Source organism: Meles meles, chromosome 1 (genome assembly GCF_922984935.1).
Source record: "Meles meles chromosome 1, mMelMel3.1 paternal haplotype, whole genome shotgun sequence".
NCBI lineage: Eukaryota > Metazoa > Chordata > Mammalia > Carnivora > Mustelidae > Meles > Meles meles.
This window is the reverse complement of record NC_060066.1, coordinates 20,006,893-20,023,008: the sequence shown is the minus strand read 5'-3', so window position 1 is coordinate 20,023,008 and position 16,116 is coordinate 20,006,893. Positions and strand designations below refer to the sequence as shown.

The window sequence follows — 16,116 nt, the reverse complement described above, 5'->3', positions numbered from 1 at the left end:
GCATTATTTACAATAAATAAAAGGTCAAAGGAGCCAATGTTTGTTGATGGAAGAATGGATGAACAAAATGTGGTCTTTACATACAGTGGAATGTTATTTAGCTTTATCTATCTATTTATTCATTTATTTTTGTTATTTAGTTAAAAAGGAAGAAAATTCTGGGCGCCTGGGTGGCTCAGTGGGTTAAGCCGCTGCCTTCGGCTCAGGTCATGGTCTCGGGGTCCTGGGATCGGGTCCCGCATTGGGCTCTCTGCTCGGCGGGGAGCCTGCTTCCCTCTCGCTCTCTCTGCCTGCCTCTCTATCTGCTTGTGATCTCTCTCTATCAAATAAATAAATAAAATCTTTTAAAAAAAAAAAAAAGGAAGAAAATTCTGACACTTGCGACATCATAGATGACATTATGCTATGTCACAAATGGACAAATGTCATATGATTCCACTTTTGGAGGTCCCTAGAGGACTCAACTTCATAATGACAAAGAGTAGGTTGTCAGAGCCCGGCGTTGTGGGGTGGGTAATGGGGAGTTATTATTTAGTGGGTAAAGAGTTTCAGTTTGGAGAGATGAAAAGTTCTCAAGATGGATGGTGGTGATGATTGTAGATTCACATGAAGCTACTTAATGCTACTGAACTATAACCTAAAAATAGCTAAATGGGAAGAATTTATGTTTATTGACCACAATTAAATAGATAAAATAAATTAAAAACTTTAAAATCGCTTAAAAAACAAAGCTGGCCAGAGGTGGACAGGAAGCAGTCAGACTTAGCTTAGAGTACCAGTGAGCATGAGAAAGACAGCAAGGTGATGATCCCCGTACTGTTAGGACCAGGTATAGACTGGAGGAATTGCCTCACTCTAAACTAATCAGCTAAATACTGTTGTCCTCCCTTTGGCAAATAAGGAGATCCAGGCTAGAGAGGTGAACTGAGTTGCTTAACGTTCACAGCCAGAAAGCATGAGGCCCTTTTCCAACCCTGGTTTCCAGCTCCAAAGCCCATGTTCTGAACCACTTTTCAATCTGCACGTTCTGCTTTGAAAAGTTTCTGTAGCTTTAAGCTGGGGTGGTAGCAGAAATGAAGACCACTAGATGATAGGGAACCACAGGCAGCTTAGGAGACTTTTAAATGGATGTGAAGACAGTCTTTGAGTCTAGTTAGGGAAATCATATTCTCCTTACTGCCCCTTGGCGATGCCATTCCCCTGTAATGTATGGCTGTGATAGTCCAGCTTTGTTAACCTGCAGAATGGGCACTGGGCCAGCTGTGCCCATGAGAAGCCATCAGCCCCAGCTTGTCGTCTACAGATTTCTAGCTCTAGGTGTTATTTAGAAATGATTTAAAGGTAAACGCATTGCTGCTTCACCAGTAGACCAGGTTCAGTGGCGGTGGAGGTGGACTGTGCTGGTTATTTCTGCCATGTTTCCCTGATTTCATATGATTGCAAGGCTGCGGGCCAAGTCTCTGTAACATTCACTTTGCCAATAGTCACTGTTGCTCTTTGTCAACTTGGTAAAAGGAAAAAACCATTTACGATTTCTGGAATTGGGGAAGCCTGTGTCGGAGTTCTTGGCCTGTCTCTTACTGAAACATTCAACCTTTCTGACCCTGGTTTTTTTAATCTATAAAATTGGAAGAAAATGACTAATTCACAGATTTGTTGTGAGGACTGAGGTAAAGCTCAGCAGAGCCTCGTCGAATGCAGGTGGCCTTATATTTCTAATCCCTAAGGGAAAATGCATATAGGCAAAAGTATCCTTGTGTTACACAGACTATTACCAAAAAAAAACCCACGTGCCTTTCTGCACTAGAGTCATATTCAATGTGGTGAGACTCCCAGCCTGGATGTGGGACATTTCTGTTCATCCTCCAGATCCATTCTCTCCACTTTGCAGACCTCTGTGTGCCCCAGAGACTGGCCTACATGGACAGAGGTCATCACCATGCTCCATGGCCATGGCCTCAGTCCGTGGGAGGCACGAGCAGGAAGTAAATGGGAGGGAAGACAGTGAGGTCAGGGTGATAATTCTCTGTTCCCTTCCCGCTATTGAAGTCCTCAGCTCCTGTCAGTCAGCCCTCTCCTTCCCCAGATCTCTTTTAGGCTTTGGAAACTTCCCTCCCTCCAGAGTCGTCAGGCCTGGAGTTGTTAATGATCACTGCAGTCTGCTAGTCTGGGAGCTTTACTTGGTCATTGCCTTTAACCCTGCCCATAGCATCAGTCGCTCTTTCATTACGGACCAAATTTTAATAGCTCATTTGCCCATCCATGTCATTTCCTGCAGGGACCCCGATTGATAAGCCAGTGAGACCCATCTGGGCCCTGATAGGAGTTATCTTATACCTCCTTGGATGGACAGGCAGACAGAATTGCCCACACCCCGTCTGTAGAAAATTCACTTGCTCTTTCTGTTTTCTCTGCGCATGTACCATGCATGATGGGATGGTCGGAATTGGCACCAGATTCTGTCTGTCTCCACTGTTGTGCAAGTATGGAGTGTGGTTGGATTGAAGCAGATTATTTTGGCTCCCTTTCTGCTCCTGTTTCACTCTGGGTTCTAGCCCAGAACTACAGCAGCCATCTCCCCGATGTGATTGGGTCTCATTCTCTCCAGTTGGACCAGAAGCCCATTGAGGTCATGGATCTAGGTCATTCTTATTTAGGAAAGAAACCAATGGTTAGCCCCTTTCTCTTTTTCCTAACCTGTGGCATGTTCAAATTTGAGTAAAACCAGGGGGAGGTACTTGGTCATCTAAGATCTATTTGTATTTACTCATTGTAGAGTCTTAGTGGGTCTTAGTGTAGACATCCAAAGAATAAGAAAAGTAAACATAGCCATCATTTACTGAGCACTCCCAGCTCTAGGCACCATCCTAAATATTTTTCACATATTACTTCACTTAATTCTTCCTACACCTCTAACTAAGAGGGAGAGATTTTCACCATGAATTTACAGGTAAGGCAAGTGAATTTGAGACGGACCAAGAAACACGCTTTAAACCTCCAGTTCCTAAAGAGTGATCCTATGAAAGTTGCTCATAATGCACACTCTTCACATTCCCACAATTGGCATTAAAAACTAAAATTGTAATTTGAGTGAACCTGTAGAAATGAAATATCCTTTCTAATACGCTTTGAGTACAGTGACCCCTGCTTACATCTGGAAGAGATCAAGAACTGAGAGTCCTTGCTAGAGGAAATAGCTGATTTGTTTTTAAATGTTGAAGTTCTAGAATGAATGGATCAAGAGGGATGGGTATGAAGAGGCTACGCCAGACATTCTGCCACATAGGGACAGGAGAACACAGAGTAGAAGAGGGGGCAGGACCTTCTGAGAGAAGAGGCACATTTTGGAGCAAGCAGAAGTGGATGTTTTAGGAGCGGCACCAGGGGAAGATGTGGCTGGGAGTTTTTAAGGAAGGAGAGTGTTCTTACATTAGAGGCTTTGTATGGAAGCTCCCTGAGGTTGGTGGCTTTGGCTTTAAATATCAAAACGAATCCAAGGACTATAGTTCCTATGCTGTTTATCTTGCTTTATTTGCTAAATGAAAACATCCCTACTTAATTACTGTCTCTTCACACAGAGCTGGGGAGTATAAGTAAAGACATTGTTCCATCAAATGAAAAAAAGTACCAAAGTGACAGAAAACATTTATTAATTTCAGAACCTCTAACCAAAGAGTCTTTCAGACCAGAATGAAAGGCAAGCTGGATTTTTAACTATCAAATTTAAATTTGTAGTTAAAGTTTAAAGTTGAACTACAAATTTAAATTTATTGAACTGTAATATATGTAAAGTACACATATCCTAAGTGTACAGCTTAATAAATTTTCCCAAATTTAACCCCCCTATGAAACCACCTTTCCCCAAATAGTATTTTTTTTTTAAATTTCCCTCTGTAGTCTACCATAATTTAATATTCTAAACAAAATTGACGTTAGCATCAGTGTTAACATTCAATAGAATATAAAATATATTTTTAAGTAATTAAACTTCTTTGGCTTTTATATGTTTCATCTGTTACCTGAATGCCACTTCCTCTCCCCAGATGCCTGGAATTAATTGGTTCTTCTGGTTAGTTTGAACTGTTGGACAACCTGACAAGGACTGACAGGGTTGACGACGGTTGACTCTCTGGGGTGTGTGTATGTGCCTGTGTATATCATTTGCTCACTGCTACTTCGTGCCTGGTGATATGCCTGACTCTTTTATAGATTAGCTATAATTTTTACAATCCCACTGAAGTAAGCATTATTATCTTTATTATATCCAAGAGGATATCCAGGATCATCGAGCCCAACCACAGCTTGGAAATCACAGTACAGAGATTCAAACCCAGGACTACGCCTCATTGCCCCTCTCTCTGGAGCCATTTGTGCTGATAGGCAAGAGCAGAGGAGAAGGGAATCAACCAGATCACTCCTAGATTCCTTGCTTCCCTTTTGTTATCTGTGTACTTCTGACTCTGTTATGACATTTATCTGTCTTGCCCATGGGTTTTTAATGTTTGCTTTTCCACTGGAGTGTAAGCAATTTAAGGTCAAGGACCATGTCTTTTCATTTCTGCATCTCCTGGGACATAGAAGATGCTCAGTAAATATTTATTGGATTAATGAATGAGTATTATTTTTAACAACTTTACTAAGATTAATTCCCATGTTATGTAACTGACCCAATAAAGTATACTTCTTAATGGTTATTAGTATATTCATAGATATGTGTAGTCATTACCAATTACAATTGTAGAACATTTTCATCACTTCAGAAAGAAACTGTTAACTCTTACCTGTCACTTCCCTATTCTTTCATCTGTCCCTAAGCAACTGATTTACTTTCTGTCCCTCTAGCTTTTTCTGTTCTGATCATCTCATGTGAATGGAATGATACAATACATGGTCTTTGGTGACTGGCTTCTTTCATTTATTACGTTTTTCAACGTTCATCCCTTTGTAGTTTATATCACTACTTCATTCCTTTTTGTAGCCAAATACTATTCCATTGTATGGATGGATAACATTTTCAGTTTCATCAGTGGATGGGTGCTTGGGTGGTTCTAACTTTTGGCAATGAGGAATAGTGCTGCTATGAACATTGGTGTTCACAAGTTTTTCTGTGGACATATGTTTTCATTTCTCCTGGTTATACAGCGAGGAGTAGAATGACTGGATCATGTAGTGATTTCAGGAACTGAGAGATTGTTTTCTGCAGTGGTTGCACCATTTTACATCCCCACCAATAGTGTATGAAGCATCCAATTTCCCCACATCCTTGCAAACAACTTGTTATAATATGATTCTTTGATTCTAGCCAACTAAGGGGTGTGAAGTGATAGTTCATTGTGGTTTTGGTTAGCAGTTCTTGATGACCAATGATGCCTAGCCTCTTTCTATGTGCTTATTGGCCATTTGTATGTCTTCTCTGGCTTATTGAGATCATTGGTCCACTTGGACATTGGGTTATTTTTCTTTATTATTGAGCTTTAAGTGTTCTTTATGTATTCTGGGTGCAAATGCATTGTCAGGTATATGCTTTGCAAATATTTTCTCCTATTCTGTGAGCTGTCTTTTTGCATTCTTACTGGTGCCTTTGAAGTATGAGAATTGTAAATGTTGCTGTAGTCCCATTTATCTATTTTTTATTTTGTCACTGGTGCTTTTGGTGTCCTAAGAATCTTTTGCCCAATCCAAAGTCTTGAAAATTGACCCATATGTTTTCCTATAAAAATTTTATGGTTTTAACTCTTACACTTAGGTCTTTAATATATTTTGGGTTATTTTTTTTGTATAAGGTATGAGGTAAGGATCTAACATCATTTTTTAACTTTTTTAATTAATTCATCATCATCATCATTATTACTATTATTATTATTATTATTGCATGTGGCTCTCTAATCATCTCAGCACAATTTGTTGGGAAAAAAATTGTTTCCCGTTGGGTGGCCTTGGAACCCTTGTTAAAAATCAGTTGACCACAGATGTGTCAACACAGTGATTTTAAATCTGTTTTAAGAGGAGTGGAGTCTTGTGACAGTACAGCATAAGATCTTGGTTGAAAAAGAGACCAGAGCCTGTTTCCCTTCCTCTTTCACACCACTTCCACAAAAGTACAGTACAAAGTGGTCCTCCTGTCACCTAGCCCATGAACCTGCACAAAAGTAGTACCTACTTGTCATTGTGTTCAGGTTTTTCATCACTTTCTTACCTCTTTATTTATTTATTTATTTTAAGATTTTGTTTATTTATTTGACAGACAGAGATCACAAGTAGGCAGAGAGGCAGGCAGAGAGAGAGGAATGGAAGCAGGAGCCCAATGTGGGGCTCGATCCCAGGACCCTGGGACCATGACCTGAGCCGAAGGCAGAGGCTTTAACCCACTGAGCCACCCAGGTGCCCCATCACTTTCTTACTTTTTTAAAATATACTTATTTTCCCTAGTGGGTATTGTCCTCAATTTGTCTTCATAGCTTCATCTTGCCTCTCCTAAGCTTCTTTCTTTGCCCATTTCTTTCTTTGTTTTTGGCCTCAAATGCTTCTATTTTCTAATAATTATGGAAGCATTCAACATCAATAACAATGATTCCCTTAGAAGAAGCCTTTATAATATGTTTGAGAACCCAACTTCCCTGGACAGTTGTTGGAAAAGGCTAACAGAGGTTGGAATTGTTTTGAAGATGTTGTAAAAACGCTTGGCTTCTCCTCTCATGTGTAATTTTACGGTTATGAAACCATAGTTGAGGGTGGCCTTTTAGGGCAGCTGTGGCCTTGCAGTGGCACTCGGCTTCTGTCTAAAGCTGACTCAAGTTCTGAAAATGTTTACTACAACACTGAAAACCACGGGCAATGTGAAAATTACAGCTCAGGTTCCAAAATATCAGTCTCTTCAGAGCATAAAACCAATACTAAAAAGGTCTAGTTTTTCTTCCAGCAGATTTAAAATAACAAGCAAGGAGGAAGGGATTTCACCTTTCAAAGACAAATCACCGTCTCTATTACTGTTGCTTGTGATATTCTCAGTTTTCCCTCAGTTGATTAACAAGTATTTATTGAGCACTTCATGTATACGCCTTCCCTAGGCTCAGTTTCTATTTGTTCTGTATGTTTGTTTTTTAAGAAATAAAAACATTTAAGGCATGGTGTCTATCTTTCAGAAGCTTCTAGCTTAGCTGGAGTGCATTAAAAATTGAATGGATATATAAACCATGGCACTGATTTTAAGTTCAAAACCGAGAGAGAGCTGTCTGTTTGTACTGGATTGTACTTTAGTTGGCATTGCCTCAAAGAGGAGTTAGTACTCAATCCAGCCCTTTAAAAGAGGCCAACTGCATCATTTCGCACCTAGTGCAAATGAGAACCAGGTAATTTTTGCCCTTTCCCTCTGGCTAGTGCATTCTTTTCCACACAGGACTGCTCATGAGGAATTAGGGCTAGACTTTAGCCCTCCATTTTACCTGAAGCCAGGTTTCCTTGTACAGTGAACAACCTGTATCACTGTACAGTGACCTCTCGTCCCCTTTTAAAGAATGGTTTGGATTTCTTCAAGAAAGAAAGGAGAGGAGATGTGAGGGAACAGCACAAGTAAGGAATGAAGACGAAAATGAGGATGTTCAATTCAGTGTATAATATGAAGGCAAAAGCAGGAGTGAAAGCAGGTAAAAAATATTTGTTGGCAAAAGATGTAAAATGCTGTTTTTTCTTTCTTTCCCTCACCCTTTCCAGTATATACCGTCTTTACTCGTATTAACTGAATAGTTTTCTGTTTACTAGTTCCAAGTCTAATATGAAAATTATGTCAATTTATCAGTGTAACATCAGTTCTATAGATAATAGCATAATACTTAAGAATACCCATACTCATGTAAGCATTTCTACCTAATTAATACCTTCTTTCTAATCACAGAAGTCAATGTTATACATTCAAACTGTATGTTGGGAGCGTACGGGTAAATATATAATTTATATATTGGGAGCTACTTTATTGTATTGAGTATTAATATAAACATTATCAGGAACAAGTCATGCAGTTAAGCATAAACTTAACCTTCGGGAGACTGGGTGGCTCAGTCAGTTGGGTTGAGCATCTGACTCTTCATCCTGGCTCAGGACGTGATCTCAGGGTCGTGTGATCGATCCCTGCATGGGGCTCTGCCCTGAGCTTGGAGCCTGCTGAAGATTCTGTCTTCCTGTCTCCCTCTGCCCCTCCCCTGCCTCCTTCTTTTGTGTGTTCATGTTCTCCATCTAAAATCAACAACAACAACAAGAAGAAAACCCAGCAAAACAAAGCTTAATATAACTTCTTTATTGATAACATATTTCCCCAGTTACAAAAACAGTACCTTCTCTCTGGGGAATAATTTGAGTAATAGAGTATTCCATTAAGAAGGAAACAAAAATCATTCACAAACTACCCCCAGGAGTAAGAAACTCTTTTAATATTTGGGTAAGTGAATATTTAATTTTTAATGGTTCTCATATATATAAAGTTACATATTTTGCCTTTCAAAATAATTTATCATTATGTTAACACAGGATTTTTTTAAAAAGCTAACTTTCTAATCCTAAACCGCATTTTTGGCCGCATAGCCCATGGGTCATTGTGACTCTCCCTAGCTTATGCCCTTGAGTACCATTTACCTATGTTCTCATGTTATACAGGGCCTTCTCCACTATGCTGATTTTTTTTTTTCAGGGCACAAGGAGATCGCTATCATCTTATTTCTATTTCTGTACTGGCCCCTCAATGTAGCAGTTCCTTCTATTGTAATGCTGCCTTCCCCTGGCTAAAGTGGGTCTGGGAAATCTGACTCAGATATATATCCAGGAAGGGTTGACACCAACTCACATGCACAATCAGAATCTGTTTCATACATGCTTATGGGAGGCAAGGATTGCTAATGCCTAGCGCTGTATTTGGCACGTGGCCTTATGTCATGATAATAGGCCAGAGCAGGACAATTTTGATGAAAAAATGAATTGGTTCTATAAAATAGAAGAGTTTCTGAGCCTCATATACACTTCCAATTAGTAATTAAAATAGAGTTGTTATTCTGGTCTGGAGAAACCCACACAGAATTTCAATCCATTTTGCCACAGAAGGTTTTGATTTGATCAAATAATGGCTCCACCTGGAAAACTTTTATTGTCATCGTCAACGTTGTCATCTTCATCCTCATCATCGTCATCATGGCTAAAATGTATTCGGTGCTGCAGGGGCAGCTGGCACTGTGATTGAAGCATTTTGTGCATTATCCCACTCGCTGCAGACCTTCCCAAATAGTCACCCTTACACTCCCCAGTGTACACTTAGGGAAGCAGGGTCCCGCGGTTAACACGGATGCAGAGTTAGGACTTAAAGCTGGATTTGTCTTGAATCTCATACTTTTAAAACTACCCTATACTTTAAGTAAAAAATATGTAAATAAATGAGGAAGAGAAAACACACAGCTGTAAATGAGCTAGCTATTGAAATTGCCTTTCATTGGTTAGTGAAAATAAATCAGCGTGGTACCTCCTCTTCCAGATGGTTCCAAATATTCCCGCCTCTTCCTATATGCGCATGTTGCTCTTTCCACAAAGAGCTGGTGTGTATCACCCCCCGTTGAGTCTGGCCTGAGTCTGATGGCTTCAATAGATGCAATTCTGGGCAATTGACGTTCTGTGACTTCAGAGCCTAACAATTTAGAAAGCCTGGCTAGGTTGATTGGTTTTTGACGAGTGCCAAGATAATTCAGCGGGGGCTGAATAATCTTTCCACAAATGGTGACAAAACAACAGGATAGCCGCACGTGAAAGAATGAAGGTGGGCCCCAGCCCCATGCCTTATAGAAAAATGAGCTCAAAACGGATTATGGAATGAGATGTAGGGACTAAAACTGTAAAACTCTTAGAAGAAGACATAGGAGCAAATACGTTTTCCTGGGCTTGGACCAGGCAGTGGTTTCTTAGCTGTGACACCAAACACACAGGGACAAAAAGAGAAAAATGGAGAATTCGTACCACTTCAAAATTTAAAACTTTGGGGTTACAAGCAATATGGTGAAGAAAATGAAAAGACAACCCACAGAGTGGAGAAAATATTGGCAAATCATATGTCTGATAATGGACTTGCATCCTGCCTATATAAAAGACTCTTAAAATTCAAAAGTAAAAAGACAAGTAACCTAATTTTAAAAATGAACTAAGGATCTGAATAGACATTTTTCCAAATATGTAGACATGAACAATAAGCACATGAAAAATATGCTTAATATTATTAATCATCAGGGAAAATGGAAATCAAAACCACAGTGAGATACCACTTCACAGCTGCTAGGACACACTCAGAAAAATGAATGGATGGTATCAACTGCTGGTGAGAATGAGGAGAAATTAGAACCCTCACACTTCACTGGTGGGAATGAAAATGACGCAACCACTATGGAAACAATCCGACAGTTTCCCAGAAGGTTAAACAGTAACCAAAGTGATCCAACAATTCTACTCTTAGATGTACACAAAGACATATGTCTATACAAAAATCCTATATGAATATTCATAGCAGCATTATTCCCAAGAACCCCAAAATGGAAACAACCCAAAATGTCCATTAACTGATGCATGGATGAGCCAAAATGTAGTATATCCATAGGACAGAATATTATTTGGCCATACTGTGGAGGGAATAGAATTTAATATACAAACCAGAATGGATGAACTTCAAACACATTATGCTGAATGAAAGGAACCGGCCGCAAAGGGCCATGTATCATATGATTTCTATGAACTGTGTAGAGCAGGCAAATTTGTAGACGCAGAACGCAGATTAGTGTTCGCCTAGGGATGGGGCAGTGGAGCAGTGGGGAGGGATTGTGATGGGGTTTCCTTTTGGGGTGATGGAAATGTTCTAACATGGATTGTAGTGATGGTTGTCTACTCTGTGTATAAATGCTGTTGAATTATACATGTTAAACGGGTCCATTGTACAGTAAGTAGATTAGGTTTCAATAAAAACCATAGACTAGTTCTGGTAGTGTCTGCCCCCTCCCTCTTGGGCTCTGCATCTCAACATCCAGGCTGCCTCCCTGGACGGAGATGCTCTGTGGCCTGAGGAGCATGGCAGCACCAGACACCTAGCCCTCGCCACCATCTGCCTGCAAGTTCATGAGCGCCCTGGAGCAAGAGTGACAGAGGAGCTGCCAGCTGGGCCCCAGGCGACCCACAGAATACTTAGATACAATGAAATGATGGTTGTTTAAAAGCCACCAGCTTTGAGGATAGCTTGCTACCTAGCAAAACACAGTAACAAGTAGTCGGTCTTGCCTTAACTCTATGACCACATATTAGTACCAAAGTCAAGTCCCGTCAAAGCATTTTTCTTAGAGAGGAACCTGTATAGGGACATTATTTGATTTTAAGAAGAAACGAAATGAGGAAGAACTAAGGCCGGTGGGGCATGTTTTGCACGGCAAGCTGCGTCAGCGCAGGCAGGCCTGCCAGCTGGTCTCTTTCCTAAAGCTCACATTGGCAATGGCGCCTAACCAGCCACTTGTCCAGAGGCCGCCAGTGACTTAGCAGGAGCTCTAGAGGTCTGGCAGGTCATGTTTCTGGTTACAAGAAATGACATAAGTAAACCCTATCCACTTGTCCTCCCCACACCCAAATGGAAAATCGCTGAGCTAGAAGGGGCAGAGTGTTATAAAGAGAGAAAAAAGCCAGGTGGGTCCATCTGTGTCTTCAATGGAGACTATCAACAGGGAAGGAATTCTAGATTCCCAATCCTGTGCCCAGCCAAGACTTTCATATAATAGGACTCTAAAGATTCTGCTGGGAAGACTGGAGGGAGTGCCGAGGAGTTTCCCTTGTTGTTTCATAGCTGTTGGGCACAAATCCATCCTGCCTGGGATAGACACCATAATTGATGAAGTAGTGTAACGTATCCACCTCACCTTTTGAACTGTAGAGCTGTTTCATTCACACTCAGGGATGATTTCCCCCAATCATGGGTGAAAATGGCATTATACTTATGAGAAAAAGGAGGTTGAAACAAAGAAAAGTGGATTGTTTTATATCTCACACCTGAGTGATCTATTCCAACTAAATTTAAGTCTTCAAGTTCCTAGCCCAGCATCCTTTCCATAGCAGAATTGGGCTGAAAGCACTGAAAAAGCACATACTGTGAATGGACCTTCAGGTGTGGAGGTTCAATTACCCCAAATGAAATGATTTATAAATATGTATAACGTGCTTCTTAGCATGACCCTGAGCGAGTTTCCTACCCGCAACATTGAGTGCAGTTGTTCAGTTTTTAGATTTTGGAAATTCAGATATGATTGACATATAATGTTATGTTAGAGAGTGACATTGTTTTCATGAGGATGAAGAAGGGGTTGGATTACTGTGATCTCTAAGGTTTTGTCCTGCTCTAGAGTGAAATGGTACAACTTGTGTTGTGTATTATTGTTAGTTTGAAAAGAAAATGAGGGTTTTTAAAAGAAAGAAACTTTCATGCAGAAGATAGGAACTTAGCAGGAATTGTTCTAAAAGAGGAAGATGACACAATGGTTTTGGTATTTTATGGGATTCAGTTTTCCATTGAATAAAGTTTTGTGGGTAAACGTGGTCCATAACCTAGTGGAGCTTATGATTGAATAGAGGCAGTAGTCTTTAATCTGATAATGACACAGGCTGTACAGGGAGCAATGAGATGGCCTAATGGAGACCCAAGGATAGCTGAGATGACAAAGGATAAGGAGTCAAGTAGTCTTAAGGAGTAGAAGAGTGGGTAGAAGAGTGGAAAGGTGGGGGAGACCATTCCAGCTGCAAGAATAACATATTCAAAGGCCCTGTGGCAGATGAAGAGCTATAAGAAGATCATCTCTGAAGCACAATGAAGTCAGAGGTGAAAATGGTCCTAAAGGGGTAAAGGGAAAGATCATGCATGCATTAGAGGCCATATAAAGGATTTCAATGTTTAGCCTCAAAGCAATCAGAAACTACTAAATTGTATTTTCAGCAGGAGTAGGAACATTGAAACATTATCAGGTTTGAGTTTGAAAAAGATAAATTTAATTGCTGTGTCTGAACTTAGATGCTTGAGGTTGGGTTGCAAACAGGTGGGGCTACATAGTAAAGTCTAATGAAGAAACCATTGTAATTGGGTTGAATGTATCAGTGTTATGGACTAAGGTAGTGGGAGCATTGGAGAGGGGAAGGCCTAGATCTATGAGTATGATTTGGGACATAAAATTCACAATTCGTATGACTACCTGGAGGCGGGGAATTAAGGAACATGGAGGCATTGAGGATAGTGCCTTGTTTTCTGGCAGGATGATGGAAGCACTTACTGACACAGGACCAGGTTTGGAGGAAGAACCAGAGTCCAGGTCGTGGTTTGTTGATGTTGAGGTCTTTGAGATGTCTGTATGGATCCAAAGGTCCGGAATTGGGAATATAGGCCTGATCCAGGGACATAATGTTGGGGATCTTTGGGACATGGATGGCAATTGAAGCCAGGAGGTTGAATGAACTTCCCTGAAAGACTAAGCAATAAGAAAAGAGGTATTTGGGGAACCAAATCTCAAGAGATTCCAGCCTTTAAAGTCCAAGGAGATGAGCAGGAGCCAATACAAAGATAACTGAGAAGGAGGTAGGAAGAGAGGGACAAGAGGGAAAGCAGGACACGGTAATGCTCCTCCGGGTGAGGGAAATGTTCAGTAGCATCTAATGCTAATAACACCAGCCCAAATGGGGGTCTACAAAATGCCCATCGTATATGGATACAAGGGAGTACTCCAGCCCCCGTGGGGGTTTCTCGGGAGGTGTGGTGAGGACAGAAGCGAGGGCAGTTGGAGAACACCGAAGAAGGAGGCGTGAGAAACAAGTTCTGTGGGAACGGGGGTGTTGTGAAGGGGTGGCTTACATCAGCACAGGCTGCTGGAACAAATGCCACAGACTGGGTGGCTTAAACAATAAACTCTTGTTTCTCACAGCTGGGAGGCCGGGAAGTCTAAGATCAAGGCGCCGCATAGATCTGGGGTCTAGTGAGAGCCCTCTCCTTGGTTTGCAGACAGTCTTCTCATATCCTCGTCAAGAAAGAAGGCAGAACCAAGATCTCTGTCTCTTCTTGCAAAGGCAGTAATCCTATCGTGGGGGGCTTTATCCTATGAAGTAACCGCCCCCCAAAGGTCCCTGCTCCCAATACCATCACACTGGACATCAACATTTCAGTATATGAATTTTGAAGGGACACAAGTATTCAACCTGTAACAGTCATTTTGTAAGCCCAGTGGTTTGGGAAACTGAATAACTCCTTGAGGAAAGAGATACTAACCTTTTTAGAAAGGCTGGGTCCATAAATTGCCCTTTTCAAGGTACCTAAATGGAATGCAGTCTGCTACTGTGGGTTTTGGATTACATTTCCAGGGTTTTGTTTTTCTTGTTTTTCTTTTTTCCTATTCTTGTCTCTTCTCTTCTTTTCTTTTTTTAAGAAATCCCTACACCCAACGTGAGGCTTGAACTTACAACCCCAACATCAAGAGTTGTGTGCCCTATCAAAAGAGCCAGCCAGGAGCCCCAGCAGTTTTTTTTTTTTTTCCTTTCTCTCAGTTACCAGGAGAAAATGCATCTTGTTCACTCCTGAGGCAGGTCCTTCTGTTAGAAACAACATATGTAACAGCATGAGATGGCCACATCTGTCTAACAACTTGGCCACGAGACTACATAGACACCTAGGATGTAGGATTTCTTTTTTTTTTTTTTTAATTTTATTTATTTGACAGAGAGAGATCACAAGTAGATAGAGAGGCAGGCAGAGAGAAAGAGAGAGACAGGCTCCCTGCTGAGCAGAGAGCCCGATGCGGACTAGATCCCAGGACCCTGAGATCATGACCTGAGCCGAAGGCAGCGGCTTAACCCACTGAGCCACCCAGGCACCCCAGGATGTAGGATTTCAAAAGAGCTGTTTTTCCCTCCCTGTAGGCTTATTTTTCTTCCCTTCCTTCCTCCTAGGCTGATGAGCCCTGAAAACACGCTGCTGCAGCCCAGGGAAGAGGAGGGGGTCAAGTATGAGCGCACCTTCATGGCATCGGAGTTTCTGGACTGGCTGGTCCAGGAGGGCGAGGCCACCACAAGGAAGGAGGCTGAGCAGCTTTGCCACCGGCTCATGGAGCATGGCATTATACAACATGGTGAGTGTGCGGGCTGGCTTCCGCCGAGGTCACGGATGATCCTAAAATCATGTGGCTTGCAATGGCACGTGTGTGATTCTCACTCATGGGTTTGTTGTTCCTCTGCACGGGCCTGGGCTCAGCTTAGCCTGTCTCCAAACTGGGCTCAGATTCAGCTGGGCTGGCCGTGCGTTCTCGTGCTGGGACCCAGGCTAAAGGATCATTTACTCCCTGGGATATATTGTTCTTACAGATGAGGCCGGAAGCTTAAAGAGGACAGGTGGGTCCTTACAGCATCTCCAAAAACTTCTGTTCAGTTGCAATTTAACATCCTCAACACCCATATCCAATTGGCTACAGCAAGTCACCAGGTTCAGTCCAGGTGGGAAGTAGATGCTTCTCACCAACTTGGGTGTAAGGGGAGGGTACCATTTGCTGAACCACAGTGCAAACCACCACAGTGGAGAATTCATCCAAAAGGCCTCATAAGAGTTTGACTTTCCTTTTAGGGCTGACTCATAATGATGATGGCATAACCTATTGGTTAGGAACGACATTAGTTATCCATTACTGCATCAGAAATTACCCCAGACATTAAAGCTATAAAGCAATAATAAATGTTTATTACCTCTCACAGTTTCTGTGGGTCAGCAGGTTAGGAGAGGCTTAGCTGGGTGGTTGTGAGGTGGCGTCTCTCGTGAAATTGCAAAGATGTCAGTCGAGGGCGCCATCATCTGAAAGCCTGGCCGGCTACAGGATTGGCCTCCACAGGAGGCCCCGTGTGTGCCTCACACGTTGGTGCTGGACGTTGGCAGAAAGCTTCCGTCCAGTGCTGTCTGGACTTCTTCATAAGGCTGCTAGAGAGTTCTTAGGACATGGCCACCTGGCCATTCTTGAGGAGGGAGAATCTAAGAGGATACAAGACAGAAACTCCTGTACCTTCTAAGTGAGCCCTGGAAATCACACACTGTCATTTCCTTGG

The 16,116-nt window shown here is 41.7% G+C and overlaps 1 protein-coding gene across 1 annotated transcript in view; it reads left to right on the top strand.

Moving 5' to 3' along the window:
* DEPTOR (DEP domain containing MTOR interacting protein) overlaps positions 1 to 16,116 on the top strand; it is a 135,242-nt gene that overhangs the window by 54,507 nt on the left and 64,619 nt on the right. Inside the window, exon 4 of the mRNA XM_046006184.1 lies at positions 14,977 to 15,155. Coding sequence (XP_045862140.1) covers positions 14,977 to 15,155 — 179 coding nt within the window. The remainder of the gene's footprint in view (positions 1 to 14,976; positions 15,156 to 16,116) is intronic.